Raw genomic sequence first — 18,973 nt, forward strand, 5'->3', positions numbered from 1 at the left:
GCTCCCCAGGAGACGGGTTTGTCTAATCGATGTACTGCATTTTAGTGTGCTATTAGGTGGATTTATGACATCACTAAATGTCGCATTTTTCAATAAAGACCTAATTTTAAATCAAAGAATGACACTGATTCACCATGGCTCTCCCCATCAAGGGATTCTTTCCCCATATATCAGTAGCCAAATGGGGAAAAGATCTTGATACAAGGTCTGCCGCTGTGGCCATAATGTTGTTATTTTCATGAGGTTATGATACATGATCATCACATCATTTTGTGTAACAGTGATGGGTGCTGTAAGAAGCGGCAGGGTTACATCCTTTTAACCCTGTGTTGCACTTTCTACTTCAGGGTTTCCTTCTGCCTGCAGTGGACATCCCTTGACCTGTCCCGTGTTTGAGGGAGATAACATCACCAATCTGCTTTTCAGAGGCACACCAATACATAATCAGATGGTCACCTGCTTCCCTTCCCAGCTTTCTTTTGTCTGGATCCGCCGCAGTGTGATCATCATACGTCACGCGAGACGCGTGAAAGCGTTTTACAATTCATTCCTTTTCATCAGCAGCAGTTTTTTTTTAACTCTTATCACAGCGTTGTTGAATGGAAATCTCAGCTGCACTGCTTATGTCTCTTTGTTTTTGTGGTTTGTACCTGCTTGCTGCTTGTGGTCAAGTGATTCACTTAATCTAGTTGTAAAAGATCCATCTATCTTACATTCATGTTGGTACATAAATAGAAACTTCATTACCAGAGAGAGGATTTAATTAAGGCTCAAGTTCATCAGAAATTAAGGAGAGACAGAAGACCCCTTGATGATATTGTTTTCGATTTAGCAAATGAGTGCTATTGCTATGCAACAAAAAAAGAGACAAAGGATTTGCGGAGATAAACTCTGAGGGTCTTCATATTTCCGTCACCTTACTTCTGAGAGGAATTGGCCTTCAGGTTGTCACGGCAACGCAATGCGTAGCTAGATGGAAATGAATTAGCTTCGACAATGAAAAAATAAAATAAGAATAAAAGGGGGAGAGAGAGACAGAGAGAGACGATCTGAGAAGAGGCTGGTTAGTCAGAAGCCGTAGTATGTGACCATGATACTGTAATATATTTGGCCCCAGAAGCACAATAGCTACAATACATATCTGATTTATTATTCTCTCTCACAGACACAGACACACATGGGCGCACACTCACACATAAACACACTGTGTGGTGAGTACTACTCAGGGCCATGTACACCCACCATGTCAAACAAGTATCCAAGCAAACATAGACAGAATCATATTCTGATAATGTTATTTCCTAACTGTAATGTTCAAGTATCAATTAAAGCATTTATTTGGCAACAATACCTTATTTCAATCCAGATCTCTTTTTTTAAGGTCTTTAATCACAATATTTACTTCATTGACTTAAGTGTCAATATTTGGTGAGAAATATGGCATATAATCTTATACAGGGAACACCATTTTAGTATGGAGGATAGAGCAAGATTGGTCTAGGAGAGACCAATTCTGAGCTGTCATTATAGAACTCAAACTATAGGGCGCACTTCTCAATTTGAACGCAATACAGTTCACTGCCTAGAAAATATCAGTACTAAACTAATCAATTACTTCTGGAACTTGTTGGTCCAATCATGTAACACTGCCAAGGACTCCAGAATCACAGTAAATGCTGAAAGGTGAAAGCCCCCCCCCCCCCCATTTTACCCTACTGGGAACATTGAATGGTAGCTCCCGCCTACCAGCAATTGAATCCCACCATCTTTTACTAAATGTTGTGATTAAGGGTCTGGTTTACTTGACTGGTACCTGGCCCGGCCTGATTTTTCCCCCAGTCAATCACCGTCTAGTAGGCGGGACGGGACAAACAAAAAACAGAATCGGGGAAACCATAGCGAGCAACAGAAAAGACAGGTTGGTTCAGAGGTTCAAAGCAAGATCTTAAATTGAGGAAAGTTGCGCTTGGTTGTTCAACTGGAACCTTGCTTACGTCTTAATACCTTTTATGAAGCCAACAATGCCTAGTTATACGTTGAATACACTGTTCTTTACCTAATACGGTTCATGTATGTTACTTAAACATATAATTTAAATATTCTCTCCAGAAAAAATGTTCACCTCACAGTGTGGCTTGCCAGCATTGCTACCGGCACATTTTATTCACAATGAGAAAGCTGCGAAGGACCTGCTCAGCTCCTCATCTGTCCTTAATAGACGCTCATCTGAGACAGCTGTACTTGTTTGTTCACGACAGCTGTTCGTCCATAACAAGTCCACAACCAAAAATATGCACCGATGAGTCAAGAAAACGGAGGGTCTGACTTACAGTTTATTTACAAAGGGTTTAAAACACAAGGTTTGCATCCAGAGAGTACCTAAATGATCAGAGGACTAACATGTAAGGTGAAAGACAGAGGGTGTTTGGGGCTGAATTGAAGACAGGGGGAGAGGGGAGAAAAAACATACATGTGCCATCCAGGATTGAAATTACTGGATAGCCCAGGCGACAATCAAACAAGGAAACTCTTTTTCTTCCCACCGAAATGTCAGAGATGCTTTTCCTCTACACTTACTATTATACTCAGTGTAGACCATCAGGACTTAGTAGTCATAGTAGTAGTCATCCAAAGTGGTTAGACGTTTTTCACATGAAACCGATGATCTCAGTTAAGTTAGCCTGTTTGCATCCCACGGTCCATGCAAAGAGATAGTTTTGGATAATGAAAGTGTAAATGGACTGCTTCTGTCCAAAGCTTTTTCATACTTTTCAGTATGCCTGGCATTCAATTCAGCGTTCAACAGCGTGGCCACTGAGTGACATGTGTAACGTAACAGCCAATCAGCGTCCAACCGGCAAACTCGGTGCAGTGCAGTCCGGGGTGAACTGCAGCGTGGAAGAGAAAGTGATTGTTGCCGTTTGCGACTCCCAGAGCTATATATATATATATATACAGGGTGCGATTTGTGAAAAAACCAGAGGGGGGGTAATTTTGAGAAACATTTTAAAATGTTTCAAAATGAAGACGGACCCTGTGTATTTTGGTTGTTAATTATTACGATGTAATGGTGAAAATGCTTTGGGTGGGGGGGATAATTTTTATCCCCACCGAGGATAAAAATAATTCAGCAGAGGGTAGGACGTATAAACCAGAGGGGGGGGATAATCCCCACCATCCCCACTGGCAAATCGCACCCTGTATATATATATAATATAATATAATATAATATAATATAATATAATATAATATAATATAATATCACGGCCAAAAGCTCTGTGCGCCTCCGGATGGCCGTAGCGCGGGGAGCTCTCAGGGATTGGGCTTCTCGGGGTTTGTTTACCGGCGTTGCTATGGTTTCCGGTCTTGTGTGTTCCGACGGTTTATTAGGTAGGCCTATCTAATAAATCTCTGTCTAATCAATACTTCATTCACTGCCTCTTCCGTGGTCATTACAATATTATGAATAGACTGCGTCGGGTCCTCCGACGTCTCTCCCTCTTCCACAAAAAAGTAAAGACATGCAACGGTGGTTATCTCGGCCGTGGTTGAGAATGAATTGGCATGAAGCACCGTTGGCGGCCAAAAGTTGTGGCGCGACAAATTCGCCTGACAAAACTTGCACAGCGACAGATTATGATTTGTGGCGCGGCAAAACTTCGGCGACAACGCGAACGGGCGATAATGTCGCGTTTGTTGTGAACGCACAGTTAGCTTGGAGCGCGTCACTGATTGAACGACATGCATGTGCTTACCTCTAACATCCCACACACTAATTAAATAAACGATAGCACAATAACTTGTTGATTCAAGTGGCTTGTTGACATTTAAACAATTACATTGACTATCACCTCGGTAATGAATAATTCATAGTGAAAGAAAGGCTGTAGGTAGGGTTAACCCATCTCTTATACTCCATATAGGTCTACTGGTTGTCCACTTTAAAGGGAGCATATATGTTTAGTCCAAAAATCTATATAAATCGATATAAAGGACATATATTTTGTAGATTTGACATGCAAAACAGTAAAAATAACAATACTAACACAATGAGCAAACTACTGTGAATATTTCATATCTTAATGAAACAAGGGAAAGACGAGTCTGGGACGGTTCTAGATAGTTCTTTCTTTTGGTCCCAGCTCTCATGACATAAACATAAAGGTCAGGAACCTATCAAAACAAAGTGCATTGTAAGCTGCCAAATTAACATGAACACGTTAAAAGGGTGATATTATGCCACCAGTAGTTTGAAAATCGGCATTTCCCTGTGTTAGTTACATCCAGTGTTGGGCAAGTTACTTTAAATTAGTAACTTAGTTACAGTTACTAGTTACTTCTTTCTTACTTCTTTAACTTTTTTTCTAAAGTTACTCATTACTTTCAAGGTAACTAGTTACTAGGGAAAGTAACTTTTTTTTCTGAATTATCTTATTAATGTGTTAATGTGGCAAAGGACCGTCAGTCCTCTGGCTTGCTTACACGTAAGTCCTATCCTACCACAAGCGCAATGCGCTACCTAGTGACCTGAACGTGCCATAGCAGTGTAGTAGTGTGAGTGCAAATGAATGAAATATTTCCATTGTTTCCAACTGTTTCCAACCCTCTACAAATGCACACACCAATTATTTTGGGGTTGATGTGGCATAGTGTTCGACAAAACAACTGTAAAATTTGATCATTGTACCCAGTATCACTACGATGAAGCAGTGGATCAACAAAACACAACATACAGTATGTTTTGAAACTTTTGATAGGCATATTTATTGTAGCCATTGAAACAGGTACAAAGTATAGTTTTGGCAGTGCAAAAATGAAACTGTGCCTCCGACCATTTAGCAACTGTAGGACTCAATAATAGTGCAAAACTGATACAATAGATGTTTACAATGTAAACACAGTGAGGTTTATCCGTTCTTTGTAACATTAACTCAAAACAGCTAAACTCCACCAACTGGAGACCTCATCATCAATAATGATGGGCAAACTTAAAAGTATTTTCAGCCTCACAAAGAGAAACTAAATAAATAAAAAGTACTTTCAGCCTCACAAACATAGTTAATGTTTAACAAAAATAATATTTGTTTTACTCTGGCCATTTAGATAAATAAAATAACTGATGAAATCAATAATGGTGGATAAAGAGCTTTAGTAGTCTATGTTAGTATGTCTATGTCTATATCAGTCTTTGTCCATACATCTCCATCATTTGTTTAGCTGTGTCTGGGTTAAAGCTTTGTAAAATCAAGCTTTTGTTGTTTGGCTGGAGTGGCTTCTCCTTTAGCGTCGGCGGAGCTGACGTTAGCAGCAGCATCACCTGTGTTACCTTCAGGGTCTTTTTAAACTAGCTTGGTAGATGCGTGTTGTTTCTAAAGATGTTTCTGAAGATTAGAATTGCTAGTTTTTGATGTGGCTAGAGTTTTCGAACCTCCACATAGATGACAGGTCACCAAAATATTCCTTATGTCTTTTACCGTCAGAAAGGAAAAATAATGTGCATATTTCCATGAGAAATACAACCCCTTGACTGTCGTCGACTACCGCCATTGTTTTAATTCATTTACTTGCGCGTCGCTGCGTCACATGACTCACGTCCGCTTCACGTCCACCACGGAAACTGTAGTCCCGGGTTATGCACGTGAAGTAACGAGTAACGAGCCTGTTTAAATCGCAGTAACGATTAACACGTTACTGATTTTGACAAAGTAATTAGTTACAGTGCTCGTTACCGCAAAAGTAACGTAGTTACTGTAACGCGTTACTTAATAACGCGTTAGTCCCAACACTGGTTACATCACAAGTGGGAGTGTAGACAAGCAACACTTGCAACAGTCCATTGGGTAGGCTGTTAGACTGATCTACCCCAGCAGACATCTAGGTGGACACGCCCACTTGTGATGTCACTTAAACACAGGCGGCAGGGCTAATCACACTCAAACCTGGTGGCATAATATCATGCCTTAATTGATTATAGAAATACGCATTTTTGGATTCATTGGCGTGATACATTTCTCTCCTACAAATGAATGGCACCAGTGTGCCTCCAACCCTGTAAACCACAGTTGTAAATTAAAATAATTAAAATAGAAACACAATTTTTCACACCATGCGTATCGTGATACAGAGGCAGACGAAGAGAACCAGGAAAGCAACGAGCGCCCAGCCATGGATGATATGAACATGGAGTCCAGAACAGCCAGGAGGATCACCTACCTTGACGCTAATAACTGGCAGGAACATGATTCAGACCCTTCAATATGAGTTCCACTCGTCTGGTTAAATGAAATTGTCTTTTGTAATGCGGCTTTTGAAATATTAAAGGAAAACCTGTATCAGAGTTTATCACTGTCCATTTTGACACAAAATTGTCATATTTGATTTTCGAATATAATACTTATTTTTTCACGGCACTTGTAAGTACCATGTAAAAAGGATATTGAATCATTACTACTCGTATAAATCCAAGCATGGCTCTTTCCCATACATTCTTGCTGAGGTTTAAGGTTTAATTCCCGCAAATGGAACTATATTCTAAAAGTTGTAAACTTTTAGAATAGAAGAGACCTTTTATTGTCTCCCTTGGGGGTAATATGTCCTCTGGATTTGCCCCATCGCCTGGAGCAGTGGGCAGCTGCAGTGTAGACTTGCAGACCCAATGCAGGTCCACTGCTAGTGCCTTGATCAAGGCCACAGGCAGGATAATTAAAGGTCCCATGGCATGCTACTTTATGGATGCTTTTATATAGATATTAGTGGGCCCCAAACACACACACACACGGCGCTAGCATGGTCGTATCTCTTTGGCGGGCAAAATTCTCTGAGCTGGCAAGGCAAAGAAAGGGGAGGTGGCATCTCCTCTTATGACGACATACGGGGAAAATTCCAAAACCGCCCGTCTGGGCTTCGTTTTTTCAAAGGCGGAGCAGAATGCCTAGTGCTTGTTTTTTCACCCAACGGAATTTCTAGCTACTGGGGGAGCATAGGTAGGCTAGGGGAACTCATTAATATTAGAAAACCTCAGAAAGCGAAATTTTCATGCCATGGGATCTTTAACCTAACATGCACGTCTTCTGGTGTAGGTGAGATCATGAGCAGCTGGTGGAAAGCCAAGGGGGAAAGAAGATGGGGAGAACCTTCACACAGAAGGTCGCAGCTGAGTTTGAACCCATGAATTCTGGGAGGCCACAAACATAGAATAGACAATGCATCAGTGATGTATCAAACACACATTTGTATCCAAAGTGAAATTGTATTTTTGTTTTGATAAGGTGGCACAACAACATAGTACAAGTATTACATCCTCTGTCATTTGTTCCATTCATAAAAAGCATGAAACTCAAGCTCGGAATTTGTTGCTACTTATATGTGCATTAATGCGTATTGAGCGAGTCCTAAGTGAAACTACAAACACTACATACAGAGTATAAACATAATTTAAGACATGATTCATTCAGCTCTTTGGTTACGAGTCATTTGGTAACAAGAAGCAAATGTCATTTAAAAGGGAAACAACTTGCAGCCGTAAAGAGCTTTTCCACCCAAACTATTAGCATATACACTCCAATAGCATCCGTGGAAAAGGAAAGTCACACTTTGATATGCATCTTGAACGAAGAACACAGCTCTACTGTGTCGCAGGGTGTACTGAATGAGGAGCCTGAGGAAGCGTCTCAGAAGAGAAGAGTGAGGATAGAATAAAAGCCTGGTGTAAACCGTAGTAGCTGCTGATCGTAGGCCCCACGCAGGACTAAAGGCTGCACAACGCACGTGTAAATTGCTGGTGTTCGGAATTGCAGACGAGAAGCACTCTGCAGCAGTCCACAGGTTTGAGGAACATTCTAAAATGACATCAGAGAGTAAAAAAAATAAATCGATATTGGATGAATTGAGGCACTGAAAAACAAATAAACATTCCAAGCTTGGGAATATTTTAAAGTGAAGCATACCAAAAAAAAAAAAGGAAGCATCAATCCATTTTTTTTACAACGATGAAAAGTAAGAGCAATTTTTCATCTTCCTGAACATGGACAGCCCAAGAGGGAATCCGCCTCACACACATTGTGTTGATTACTTTGAGGGCGGGACTTTTGTTTGACAGCACGGTTTGAGAGTCCTACGGCGACGAGCTCATCTCTTTCCAGACTTCATGTAGGAGGGGATGGCCCCGCGGGCCGTGAGCCCTTCAAAGCGTTTGTACGTGTAGTTGATGAACACCCAGTCCTTGTTCTTCAGGTCTGTCTCCGTCTGGTTGGACACAACTGGAGCAGCTGGGAAGAAATACACAATGATGATATAGAGAGTCGAGCCTGGGAAAATATACAGGGACGCGATGGATTGATGCGTTGTAGATATGTCCTCACTTGTCGGCTGGAGAATATCGGAATCGGGGAACTCGTCAAAGTTCGACGTGTCGTCAATACTTTTGATCTCGATGGGAATGGCGGCGGGTCTCTCTCTGGAAGAACAAACGGAAATCATCAATGAACAGAAATGTCACTTTCGACGCGGCAGGTCTAAAGTAAAGACCAAAGGTCCCACCTGATGTGGTCGTAATCCACCCCTTCGAAGAAGGCGTTGCTCTTGATCTCGTCCACCGTTGTGGCTCCAATCCGATGCTCCTCTTCACAGCAGAACCTGGCGAGGCCAACATGAAGGCGCCATATCTCGTCAGCGCTTTGCAATGCACAGTTGAATGGGTCACAGCCGAATTACACTTAAGCCAAAGTCAATGTCGCGACCCAAAGTATGGAGGAACTCAGTCTCCCGATGTAGTTCCTGGCCGTTTATGTACGTTTGAGGTCAGAAAGGCTATGCTGCCCCCTTGTGTACATTGGTAATGGGTCGTAGAAATATAAACACAGGCAGCTCTGCAGAGATCCATGTCGTGTCTCTATGCAAGCAAGCTGTATTGCAGGAGTGTATATCCCACTTAAGTGAACTGCCTGTTTAAATTTAAATTCAATTACTTTAAATTGTGTTTTTATGTGTTTTGGGCTGACAGTTCCAAGAAGGAGGTGTAATCCCCATGGTAACGACCCAGTGCAAATAAATTGTTTTTATAGCTAGTACGTGCCGTTGAATATGAATGTTTTAATGACCAATGTATTATGAAATGCGCTGCGCAATGCAGCGTTATGCTGGAAGTGTCTGAGAAGCTTCACCCTCTCGGTATGAGCCATCAACATTAATGCCCCAAGACGTAGCACCACACATCTACACAGAGCAGAGTGTTATCAAACCTTCTCTGCATTGCAGTCTAATCGCTGCAACTAACGGGCACGGGATTGGACCAGGGCTGCCATTTTATACCATTTATATTATTTTAGTAACGGTGACCACACAGCATGGATTACTGTGTTTAAGAATATAGACAACATACAAACACATTTAAAGCAACAAATGATACGATTTCTGGTTCACTGGCACATGATACATCCTGCGTGGAGACAGGGTTCAGGCACACAGTGAAGCGTACCTCAGGATGAGTTCCTTGGCCTTCTCGGAGATCGGTACTTCTGGGGGAAAGATGAGCGTCTCCTGCCAGTTCATCACCTTCCTGTACGTCTCTTGTGGGGTCTCTGAGCAGAACGGTGGGTATCCTGGGAAATCATGTTAGATGCTCAGAAACCACTGAATCAAAAATGGCCTCTTTAAACTTAAGCTTTAATGAAAATATTCTTGAAATATTTCAAGCCTTTGCAGAGACAGCAATGCCCACAGAAGACAGTCCCTCCTGTCTTATCGCGATTATGCGATCGCATAATTCAACGCATAATCAGCCAAAGTCCGCATATTTATGCGGGGGCCGCATTTTTTCAAATATGCCGCACTTTCACCGCATAAATTGCAAATTTCCGCGCAAAATATGCGGGGCTTGCATGATTTCATAATCCCCGCATTTTCGTTGCAAAAAAGTCACATATATCTTAGAAGAAAGTTGAAAAACGTTGCGCGTGCACACAAGAGCAGCCATTTCCCCCTGTTGCCATGGGAACGTTATGAAGTGACGTAATTACGCGACGTGAACGTCATCGAAAAGCTGCATTTTTCGCAAGTCCCCGCATTTTTTCGTAAGTTCCCGCAATTTCATCGCATAAAATTGCATAAATATGCCGCATATTTCATCGCATTCAAGAAAACGGGCCGCATAATCAACGATTTTTGGCCGCAACAATCACAAAAAAACGCCGCATTTTTCTGGAGGGACTGAGAAGATCTACTGAAACATTTCCTCCTTCTGTTTCCAGAGGGCATTGACCCATTTGACTGCATTGAAGTGCGTTGTAATGTTGTTAATATTGAGTTACTTGCCGCAATCGTCTCAATTCATGTTATTTGTCAAAATCTTTTTGAACCATCGTGTTACACACAGTTGTTACGGTTTAAGTTCCTTTATTTCATGACTGTAAATGGTCCATTTGTTGATCGGTTTATAGGTTAATTTGCAGACACAAGGACATTTGTAGACGGGGAAGACCCACTTGCTCAACTCTAATTTGCAACATGTATGAAAGAGGTGTTCCACAGTTACCTATCAGCATTTCATACATGATGACCCCCAGGCTCCACCAGTCACAGAGCTTGTTGTAACCGTTCTGCATGAACACCTCGGGGGCGATATAGTCTGGGGTGCCCACCGTGGAGAAGGCCTGTTCAGGAGGATTCAGAGAAGGGCAATGGGTTAACATGATATGGTAGGAGAAAACATTGATTTTCGAGGGTTAGGAACACAGAATGAATAGCATAGAAGCTGCAGTGACTATATGACATACAATATACTGCCTTTGCACCAATGTTGCAAGAATCGAATCCTCACCAGCTGTCTCCTGTTCCGCTTCCACGTCTCTGCTTTCCTCTTTGAGTTCATATTCTGAAACGCTGAATAGAGCCATGGTACATTTGAAACGAGTCTGCTCAAATGAACGCACTTCCTTCCATAAACATAGAAAATGTAAACATGATCTCCATGAGGGTGTCACTGACTTTGTTTACTGAGGTCGCTGGGCAGGCTGTGGTTCAAGTTCTTGTAGAACTCGGTGCGGTGGGCTCTCTTCAGACCCGTACACAGGCCGAAGTCCGACAGCTTCACGTGACCCTGGGACCATGGCAAGGGGATCACCGTTCAAACACGTTCTTTACATACACTTGTCGTTATGCAAACACAAACGAGTCATGGCGATATAGGTTGCTGCGAGCTCGTCGCCCTGTCCCTACCCTGGAGTCAAGCAGCAGGTTGTCTGGCTTGATGTCTCGGTGGATGAAGCTCAGCTGGTGGATGGAGTCGATGGCCAGCACGGTCTCCGCTATGTAGAACTGGGTGGCCTCCTCCGTCAACGTGTCCTTCTTCATCAACAGCGTCATCATGTCGCCTGCGTAAAGAGGCACAAGGACGGCGTTGAGAACAGAGATGGCTGCTGGGTGGCTAAGGCCCTGCCGTGAGGATTGCAATTCCAATAGCCGCTGTTCACGAGACGTTTTTACACTGCCAAATATGCCCGTCTTATGCACGCCTTTTTCCCCAGGCACCGTCAGCGCGTTAACACTGCCCAAGGTAAATTGCCTGCTTGAGCTAGCACCCCAATTTACCCTCCCGGACCCTACACACATTGGCGGTTTCATTTTGATGAAAACCCTTGTAAATGCGAGTAGATGGCTCTGCGGTTCCAGGGAGGGGGGCTTGGGTAGAGGTGTTGCTGCGCTGTCTCTACAACAGAGACAACGCAGCGATATCAACATGAGTAGTTCTAACTGGAGAGACAAGTAAATCCGCGAGCTGCTGACCATCATGGGAGAGAAGGTGATGCAGTCGCATTTAACGAAGACGTGGAGAGATGGTGCGATTTACGAGAAAGACGCAGAGGAGCGTTCCTTACAAGGTTTTTGTCAGAATAAAAAACAAGTGGTCAGCCAAATAAAGAATATGTTGGTGATTTTGCACTTGTAAATAGTTAATCGCGTTTGTAGCCTACACTCAGACGTGAACTCATTCTTGCATTTAGGCGTCTTCATTCATAAAAAAATTAAAACATTCGGGAGTATGCAAATTATTCTACAGAGGTCTAGACTCCGTACGTAGCCCCGCCTTCTCCAGTGAACCAAGAAAGCCGGCGCTGTGACGAATGGTGGATTTTACCCCCTTGGTTTCACACAGGCAAGACGGTGAAAATGCCGGGAGTGCCAAGCCGCGACCGAACCGGCAGTGTAAAAATGCCTATAGACTATCAGTTATGGGGTTTAACCAATGGAATCATTATGGACTAGACCAATTTGCAAATGTGCATTACTCTGGAATCTCATTTCATTTCTAAAGGGCGGTTTCAACTTGCACAGACCAAAAAGCCTTGTGACGCAATTGGATGGACCTATGACCAATCAGAGGAACGGAACCTGTGACACATCAGTAGCAGCCGTTTTGGTTGCTTATGAGGATTCTCGCTCCTCTTTACAGTCATCGTACTAAACCCGCCCAATTATAGATAATCTGTTGTGATTGGTCTGCTTGAAATTTATCTGAACGGGAGGGAAGCCAGACATGTATTAAACATGATCTTGCAGATTCGTCTGTTTTCCAGGCTCATTGTTAATGGTTGTAAAGACCAACAGCAGGAGGCCCTACCTCCTGGTAGGAACTCCATGATGAGGTAAAGGTTCAACTTGTCCTGGAAGCTGTAGAACATTTTGACGACCCAAAGACTGTCTGCTTCCACCAGGATGTCCCTCTCCGCTCGAATGTGTCCGATCTAAAGACAACGTGAAGTCATACATACTAATTCAAAAAATGTCCACACAACGTCTCTTATAAATATAGAATACCGCACATAACATTCTACAATTCAATGACCAGACCAGGCAAGTTCAGCCTTTTCAAATTTTCAGGATAAATAAATACCCAACCAAATAAAATACTTTGAAAGATCGAATCTAGCACAATATTACAACATTAAACATTAAATTAAATACAAGGATTATTTTCCAAGTCAGCCAGGGTAAGGTGTCCATATTTTGTTGTATCAAGGCTGGATATGAACGAAGTACCAGCTCTTTGGTGGGAAGAGATCGGCACTGGAAGAGATCCACTTTTGATATTCGAAATACAGGTACCAGTAAAAGGTGCTCTTTTGCATTGTAAAAGCTTTGTAAATTAATTGAGTTCTCTAGTCTTGAAGTGTTAGGTAGGGCCACTTTAAGTACCTGTTCCTTTTCCAGCATATCAGCTTTCCGAAGAATCTTCATTGCATATACATGTCCTGTGTCTTTCTTCTGCACCAGACGAACCTTCAAGCAAACAGAGAGTCGTGTTAAACCAACAGACCCTCCATGAATACCAGGGTTCATTCTTTGGTGGGGAAACTATGATGAAAAATGTTCAGCAAGGTCGCTTCATTATTGCATGACTCAACGGCAATGAATGACAAAGAGAATACATTGGAATGGAACCGTGATGGGGTTACGCAACACGATATCTTGAAGCTGAGCCTCTGTGCCACAACCTTGATGAAATGATTGGGCCTCCAAACCACTTCCATTGGCTAGTCCTGAACTCTCTTTAAACTGCACACTCTGGTGCCTATTTCTTCTAAATGGCGTTAGGAATCGCCTCATTCTTGGTAAAAAGCCTGGGCGCCCTGGCCCGGTCCAATCAGGGTTCTTAAGGGCGGGACCAAATACCTCTTTGCCTTGATGAGCTAAAGCCGGACCAGCCATTGGCTGTCGAAGCTCAGATCAGGCCACGACGGAATCAAACAAACATTGCAGTTCTCAGGATGACAATGGACAACAGTAGATGCAGTTTTAAGAAGCTGTATTAAAGCGGAACTCTCGCAACTATTTTGGTATTTCTTCATTTTTTGAGTTTCGGGTGTGTGTTTCTCATGCGGACCTGACATTTATAATATGTCTAAAATTGAGCTATGGCAGTTGTGAAACGGGCTGCAATATAACATATGGGGAAATAGCGCCCTGTCTGCATTACATCATCTCAGAGTGCTTTGAGTTGTTATTCTAAGTGTCTGAAAGCATTATGGAAAGCCCCCTACCAAGAAAAAAACATTTTTGCTTTACCATGATCAGGTCTGTAAGTTATTGTGCCTAACCAAGTCTCGCTCAAAGGGAAGTCTCGCTTTGAAACCTTGTGAGAGATTACTTTTGGCAGGATGAGAAAAGTGGAAACGTGAGGGTGGGAGAGATGAGTGCCGGCAAGAGTTTGTTGTGATGGAGAACAGAGAGCGGTTAAGTGTTATCCAAAAGATTTGGGTGACAACTCAACATCGAGATTTCAGAGAGAGACTTTGACCGAGACATGGGAAGACACAATAACAAGGAAAAAGGAAAAAAGTCAGAATCCCCTTAAGGGATTTTTAGACATTATAACATCTGAGCCTGTCAGTGGCCAAAACAAGCACTTTGAAAGGACGTACATTGACAGGGTGCAGTTTCCCCAAGGGTTACATTGCAGCCTGTTTCACCACTGCAACAACTGTGGCGCTCTCGCCCACTCTTGGACCAATTCAAAATAAATGTGTCCGTATTGGTCACTTAGACCCAAAATTATGGAATATAGGATCCATGTAAACGATCCAAAAGCTATCCTCAAACAAATGTCATTGACCCAAAACAATTGAGCCTCCCTATAAAATGTTGATTTATTTGACAACGATATGTTATTGTAGTCTGTGGTGACCACAGATGCAGTTAAGAGAGAATCGTCGTATTTTACTTGGGTGAAATGAGTCTTCCTAAACAGCCTCCTACCTCTCCAAAAGCCCCTCTTCCAATGACCTTCAGGGACTCAAAGTCCTCCAGGCCGAGCCGGGTGCGTTTCAGCCGAAGGAACTCTGTCTCCTTCCTGGCGTGTTGGGATCTTCTGACCCTTTTCTGGTGAAGCAGAGAAAATCATATTAATAATACAGTATTTTTCCTGAGAAAATTGAATTGTACTATACGATGTTGTGTGGGCATGTCAAATAATAACGGAGGGTATAAAAAATTCTGGAGCAGCTTAGAATTGAAGGTTATAGAGAACACATTAAAGGATTTGCCTGGTTTTCCATTACCCTGTGTTAATGGTTGACAGTGTCTATGTCGAGAAGAAAATCAGCAATGATATTTTTTAAACTCCCACCCTCTTGCTGGGTACACTATTTGTTTTGTACAACACAAGTCTATGCATAAGAACTGACCTGGTTAGGTAGTTATCTCCAATAGGGCCCACATAAGAATTGTCCTGGTCTGGTAGTTTTCTCTTATAGTGCCCACGTAAGAACTGACCTGGTTAGGTAGTTATCTCCAATAGGGCCCACATAAGAACTGTCCTGGTCTGGTAATTTTCTCTTATAGTGCCCACTTAAGAACTGACCTGGTTAGGTAGTTTTCTCTTATAGTGCCCACTTAAGAACTGACCTGGTTAGGTTGTTTTCTCCAAACAAACAATTCCACAAGATGAAAGGTCGCAATGTGTAACATTTTAGCCAGCTCATAGCTTTAAATAACCTGGCGATATCTGTCCTGAATGCTGACCGTTAGAGAGTTCATTAAAGTTATCAATAATAACTCTTCCCATAGCTGATGTATTCTACAAACAAGTAATGCTGGCCAACCAGTACCGCTCAAAGGTAGGAACCGTCTCAACATTACCAAATCCCCTCCCACCCACGCAGCCGTCACAGCTGAGCTACGCTAGTTTGTGACATATGCTGTTGCTATGACAGTATTTTACAAGTATTTTTAGATTGCGAGCCAGTACTATGTGTTGAAAAAGGCCAAAATACAAACTTACGTCTTCATCGGCCAATCCCTCTTGATCCATCACTTTTTCTAACTTCTGCTGTCTGAAAACAAGTCAATAGGAAATGTTGTTACTTGATTGATTACTTCTAGATAAACTGTAGCCCATTGTTTACATACGGCGGCAGCAGGTGGACAAGGAAATAAAAATGTAAAGTCAACAAAACGTACATTGGAACAAGTTTGTACATTGGAGTGCGGTCGCATTCAATTTTGTAAAGCAAGATAACATTTGAAATGCATTCCAAACACAGCACCTTACCTCATCTCCCTTTCCTCGTGCTGTGCTATTAGGTTACTGTAGAAGTTCTCCAGGGTCACTTTGGCCATGGTCACTCTGTCTTTAGTGTGGTTACTCATGGAGGAACAGGAGCTCTGGCCCGTCATTGCCATGGTACCTGGATGGAGCCAACACAGTTTCGGTTTCAGTTTCTCAGCAGACTGAGAAACCGACAATACTGCACAGTTGTAGACTACAGTAACAGTAGGGCTGTACGCAACCCTGAACTTTCTATGTTGACTCCCAATTCACCAGTTCAAGAGCATAATTCAACCATTCAGGTTAAAGAAATAAATCATTCTATCTAACAGGCCCGTCACAGGGATAAGGCAAGTTAAGGTAAGTTCAGGCGACAGGCACACTTTATCCCACCATAACAACCATACTGTACCCGAAAACTAGCATTGGATATGAGATGGATGGGCTATTAACAGCACAATAATAAAAGGTATCTAAAGCGGGGGTAAGGCCCGATTGTTGACATATGACTTTGTTGATTTACATTGTACATTGTGTTGCCTACAGTCAAAAGGACTGATTAGCCGTCCGGCTACAAAACCTAGACAAACAATTCTGAATGTGAACTCGCAAGATCAGGAGGGTCCTAAGAAGCTAGAACTTTCCCAGGAAAGGTGACCCTAGTTCTGAAATGTTACATGGTATCACCGGACAGGGAGCAAGGATGCCAAACACCACCATTATACTCGTTGAAGAGAGCCCTGGAGGTTAATCAGATAGCGGCGTTTCCCCTAGATGGTTTCCAGAAGCGGTACTGAAGTAAGCGGGTGCTCCGTGCCACGACGAGGCATTAGTGTGCACACCGCCGTGGGACAGTGCTACCACATCAATGAGGCTGGTGCGTGTACCGACGCTGAAATGGCCTCAAACAAACACCTTGGTTGGACCTTTTCATTTTCCTTGGCTTCTCATAAAATAGGTAACAGACACCCTATCCAGACTGTGTGTCTTCTTCCTGCACCCACCTCTATACTACCTGCCATCTCCTCTCCTCGCTCCGTTCATACCCTCTCCTCTCCTAGCTCAGTTCCTACCCTCTCCTCGCTCAGTTCCTACCCTCTCCTCTCCTAGCTCAGTTCCTACCCTCTCCTCTCCTCGCTCAGTTCATACCATCTCCTTTTCTTGCTCCTCCTAGCTCAGTTCCTACCCTCTCCTCTCCTAGCTCCTCCTCGCTCAGTTCCTACCCTCTCCTCCTCTTTAGGTTCTCCCATCTCCTATCTCAAACTCTCCTATCTCACCTACACTAAGTGACTTCCTGTCTAATAAGGGAGTACTTAAGAAGTACTGAATGTGGCGAACTATATTAACCTCATATTACCTCATTAAGAGGGCATATTATGTTTTCTAAGAATATATAAAATCCTTACACACATTATATTAAAATGGGAAGTAATGGGATTCATCTGTCCTGATAATGTACTGTCTGCAAGAATGCAGCCTTTCAGCAAAAACAGGAAACAAAAACCGAAGGTTCACAGTATTCATGCGTGGTAAAGTTAAATAAACATGCAGCCATAGCAGTAGGTTATTTCGTCATATTACTTATTGTAAAAGTACTGGTACTGCTTATTGCGTTATATCTGTGACGAATTCTGTTACAAATATATATCCCAAAGTATATTAGTAACAGAATACTTTTGTAATGCGTTACCTCCCATTTAGTCAATATGCACCCTTACTCAAGCTAGTATGACGTCTTCTGAAAAAAAATTCTTGTCATTGGCATTGAACATAGTTACATATATTTGTTTTGCAATTGTGTTTTCCATTTTACTTTGTCAAATCCATTGATTTTTCCTATCATGCCTTGGTTTTTGTTTACTCCATTTGGGTTGATTGAAGCAAACAAGACTGCGGTTATCATGAACTATCAGAAGAGGCATTGACAATATCCCCACTGTCGTCATACAACACCCCTGGGGGGGAGGGGGGGGGGGTGAAAGCATGGACATGTCGGCTGCCTTGAGCAGAAAAACCTTCAAGCATGTGTCGCCAACAGGGACTGTAATGTTGTCTTAACTTAAGCTAGGATGCAACGCTAAGCAGGCAACTTTCCCTCGCTCACTGCTGAGCAAAACTAAAGACACACACACACACACAGTTATTTTGTCCATTAAAGCGAGAGATGAAGACAACTATAGGGATCGTAGGATGTCTCCGACGACCCCTCCTGAACCCGGAAAGTAGGTAGAGCCTGACATTTGCATTCTACCTTCAGGTTCCCACCTGGATAACAACACGGAGCGCTGGGTCCCACACCGTGTCACACACAAAGCTGATCGTTTCTTAACACACCCAGAACATCACAACTTGTTCCTAACACGTCTATACAACTATCATCTTAATATCAACCACAACAAACTTGTAACGTAGTCGTGAAGCCTCATCGCAGCACTTCACTTTGATCCACCAGTCCAGTGTAGCTAGTCGCATAGCAGAGCCTCTTAGCGGAGCAGCTCTCAAATAGAAGCAAACTAAAAACTTTAAACCTTTTTATCTTGTGCTGAATATCGCAGCTTAAGCTCACCAGCTCCCACGTTAGGTGATATGTTTGTGTCGGGTTCAACGCCGTGGGAAGGTGAGGTAGCAAGCGCTAACTAAAGTGAGTTAGTACTAGTGAGTGCCAAGCCAGCCCAGCTAATTTGTTTACAACATCTTGAAATGTTGTCATAAAGTCTAAGTTACACGGCAACAACTCGAACAAAGGTCCCTGTACGTTACGGCCATGGTTAGATATAGTGTGGCATAGTTTTTGTTGTGGACTTACGGTCGAAGGATCGCTCGTGTCCGTCTTTACTTCCCTTACTTTGGTCCAACTGAGGATGATGATGATGATGATGATGATGATGATGAGGGCGATGACGCGCAGTACGGAAGAGGAGCGCTGCCAAA

The 18,973-nt window shown here is 42.8% G+C and overlaps 1 protein-coding gene across 2 annotated transcripts; it reads right to left on the reverse strand.

The window, feature by feature from the left end:
* Positions 1 to 7,229: 7,229 nt before the first annotated feature.
* On the reverse strand, positions 7,230 to 18,896 carry LOC307076434 (serine/threonine-protein kinase 38). 2 transcript variants are annotated; one of them, XM_079737438.1, is made up of 14 exons: positions 18,849 to 18,896; positions 16,046 to 16,181; positions 15,776 to 15,827; positions 14,752 to 14,874; positions 13,192 to 13,275; positions 12,617 to 12,740; positions 11,215 to 11,369; positions 10,984 to 11,095; positions 10,817 to 10,878; positions 10,532 to 10,649; positions 9,476 to 9,599; positions 8,539 to 8,634; positions 8,361 to 8,455; positions 7,230 to 8,267 (listed from the first exon to the last, which is right to left on the reverse strand). In XM_079737438.1, exons 2-14 carry the CDS (start codon positions 16,174 to 16,176, stop codon positions 8,128 to 8,130), a joined length of 1,416 nt encoding a protein of 471 aa, XP_079593564.1. In that variant the 5' UTR covers positions 16,177 to 16,181; positions 18,849 to 18,896; the 3' UTR covers positions 7,230 to 8,127. The 2 variants fall into 2 exon arrangements, with proteins under 2 accessions (XP_079593564.1, XP_079593563.1); XM_079737437.1 differs by having other exon boundaries at positions 7,230 to 8,455.
* Between the last annotated feature and the right edge of the window lie 77 nt (positions 18,897 to 18,973).

Source organism: Pollachius pollachius (assembly GCF_949987615.1).
Source record: "Pollachius pollachius genome assembly, chromosome: 6".
Classification (NCBI taxonomy): Eukaryota; Metazoa; Chordata; class Actinopteri; order Gadiformes; family Gadidae; genus Pollachius; species Pollachius pollachius.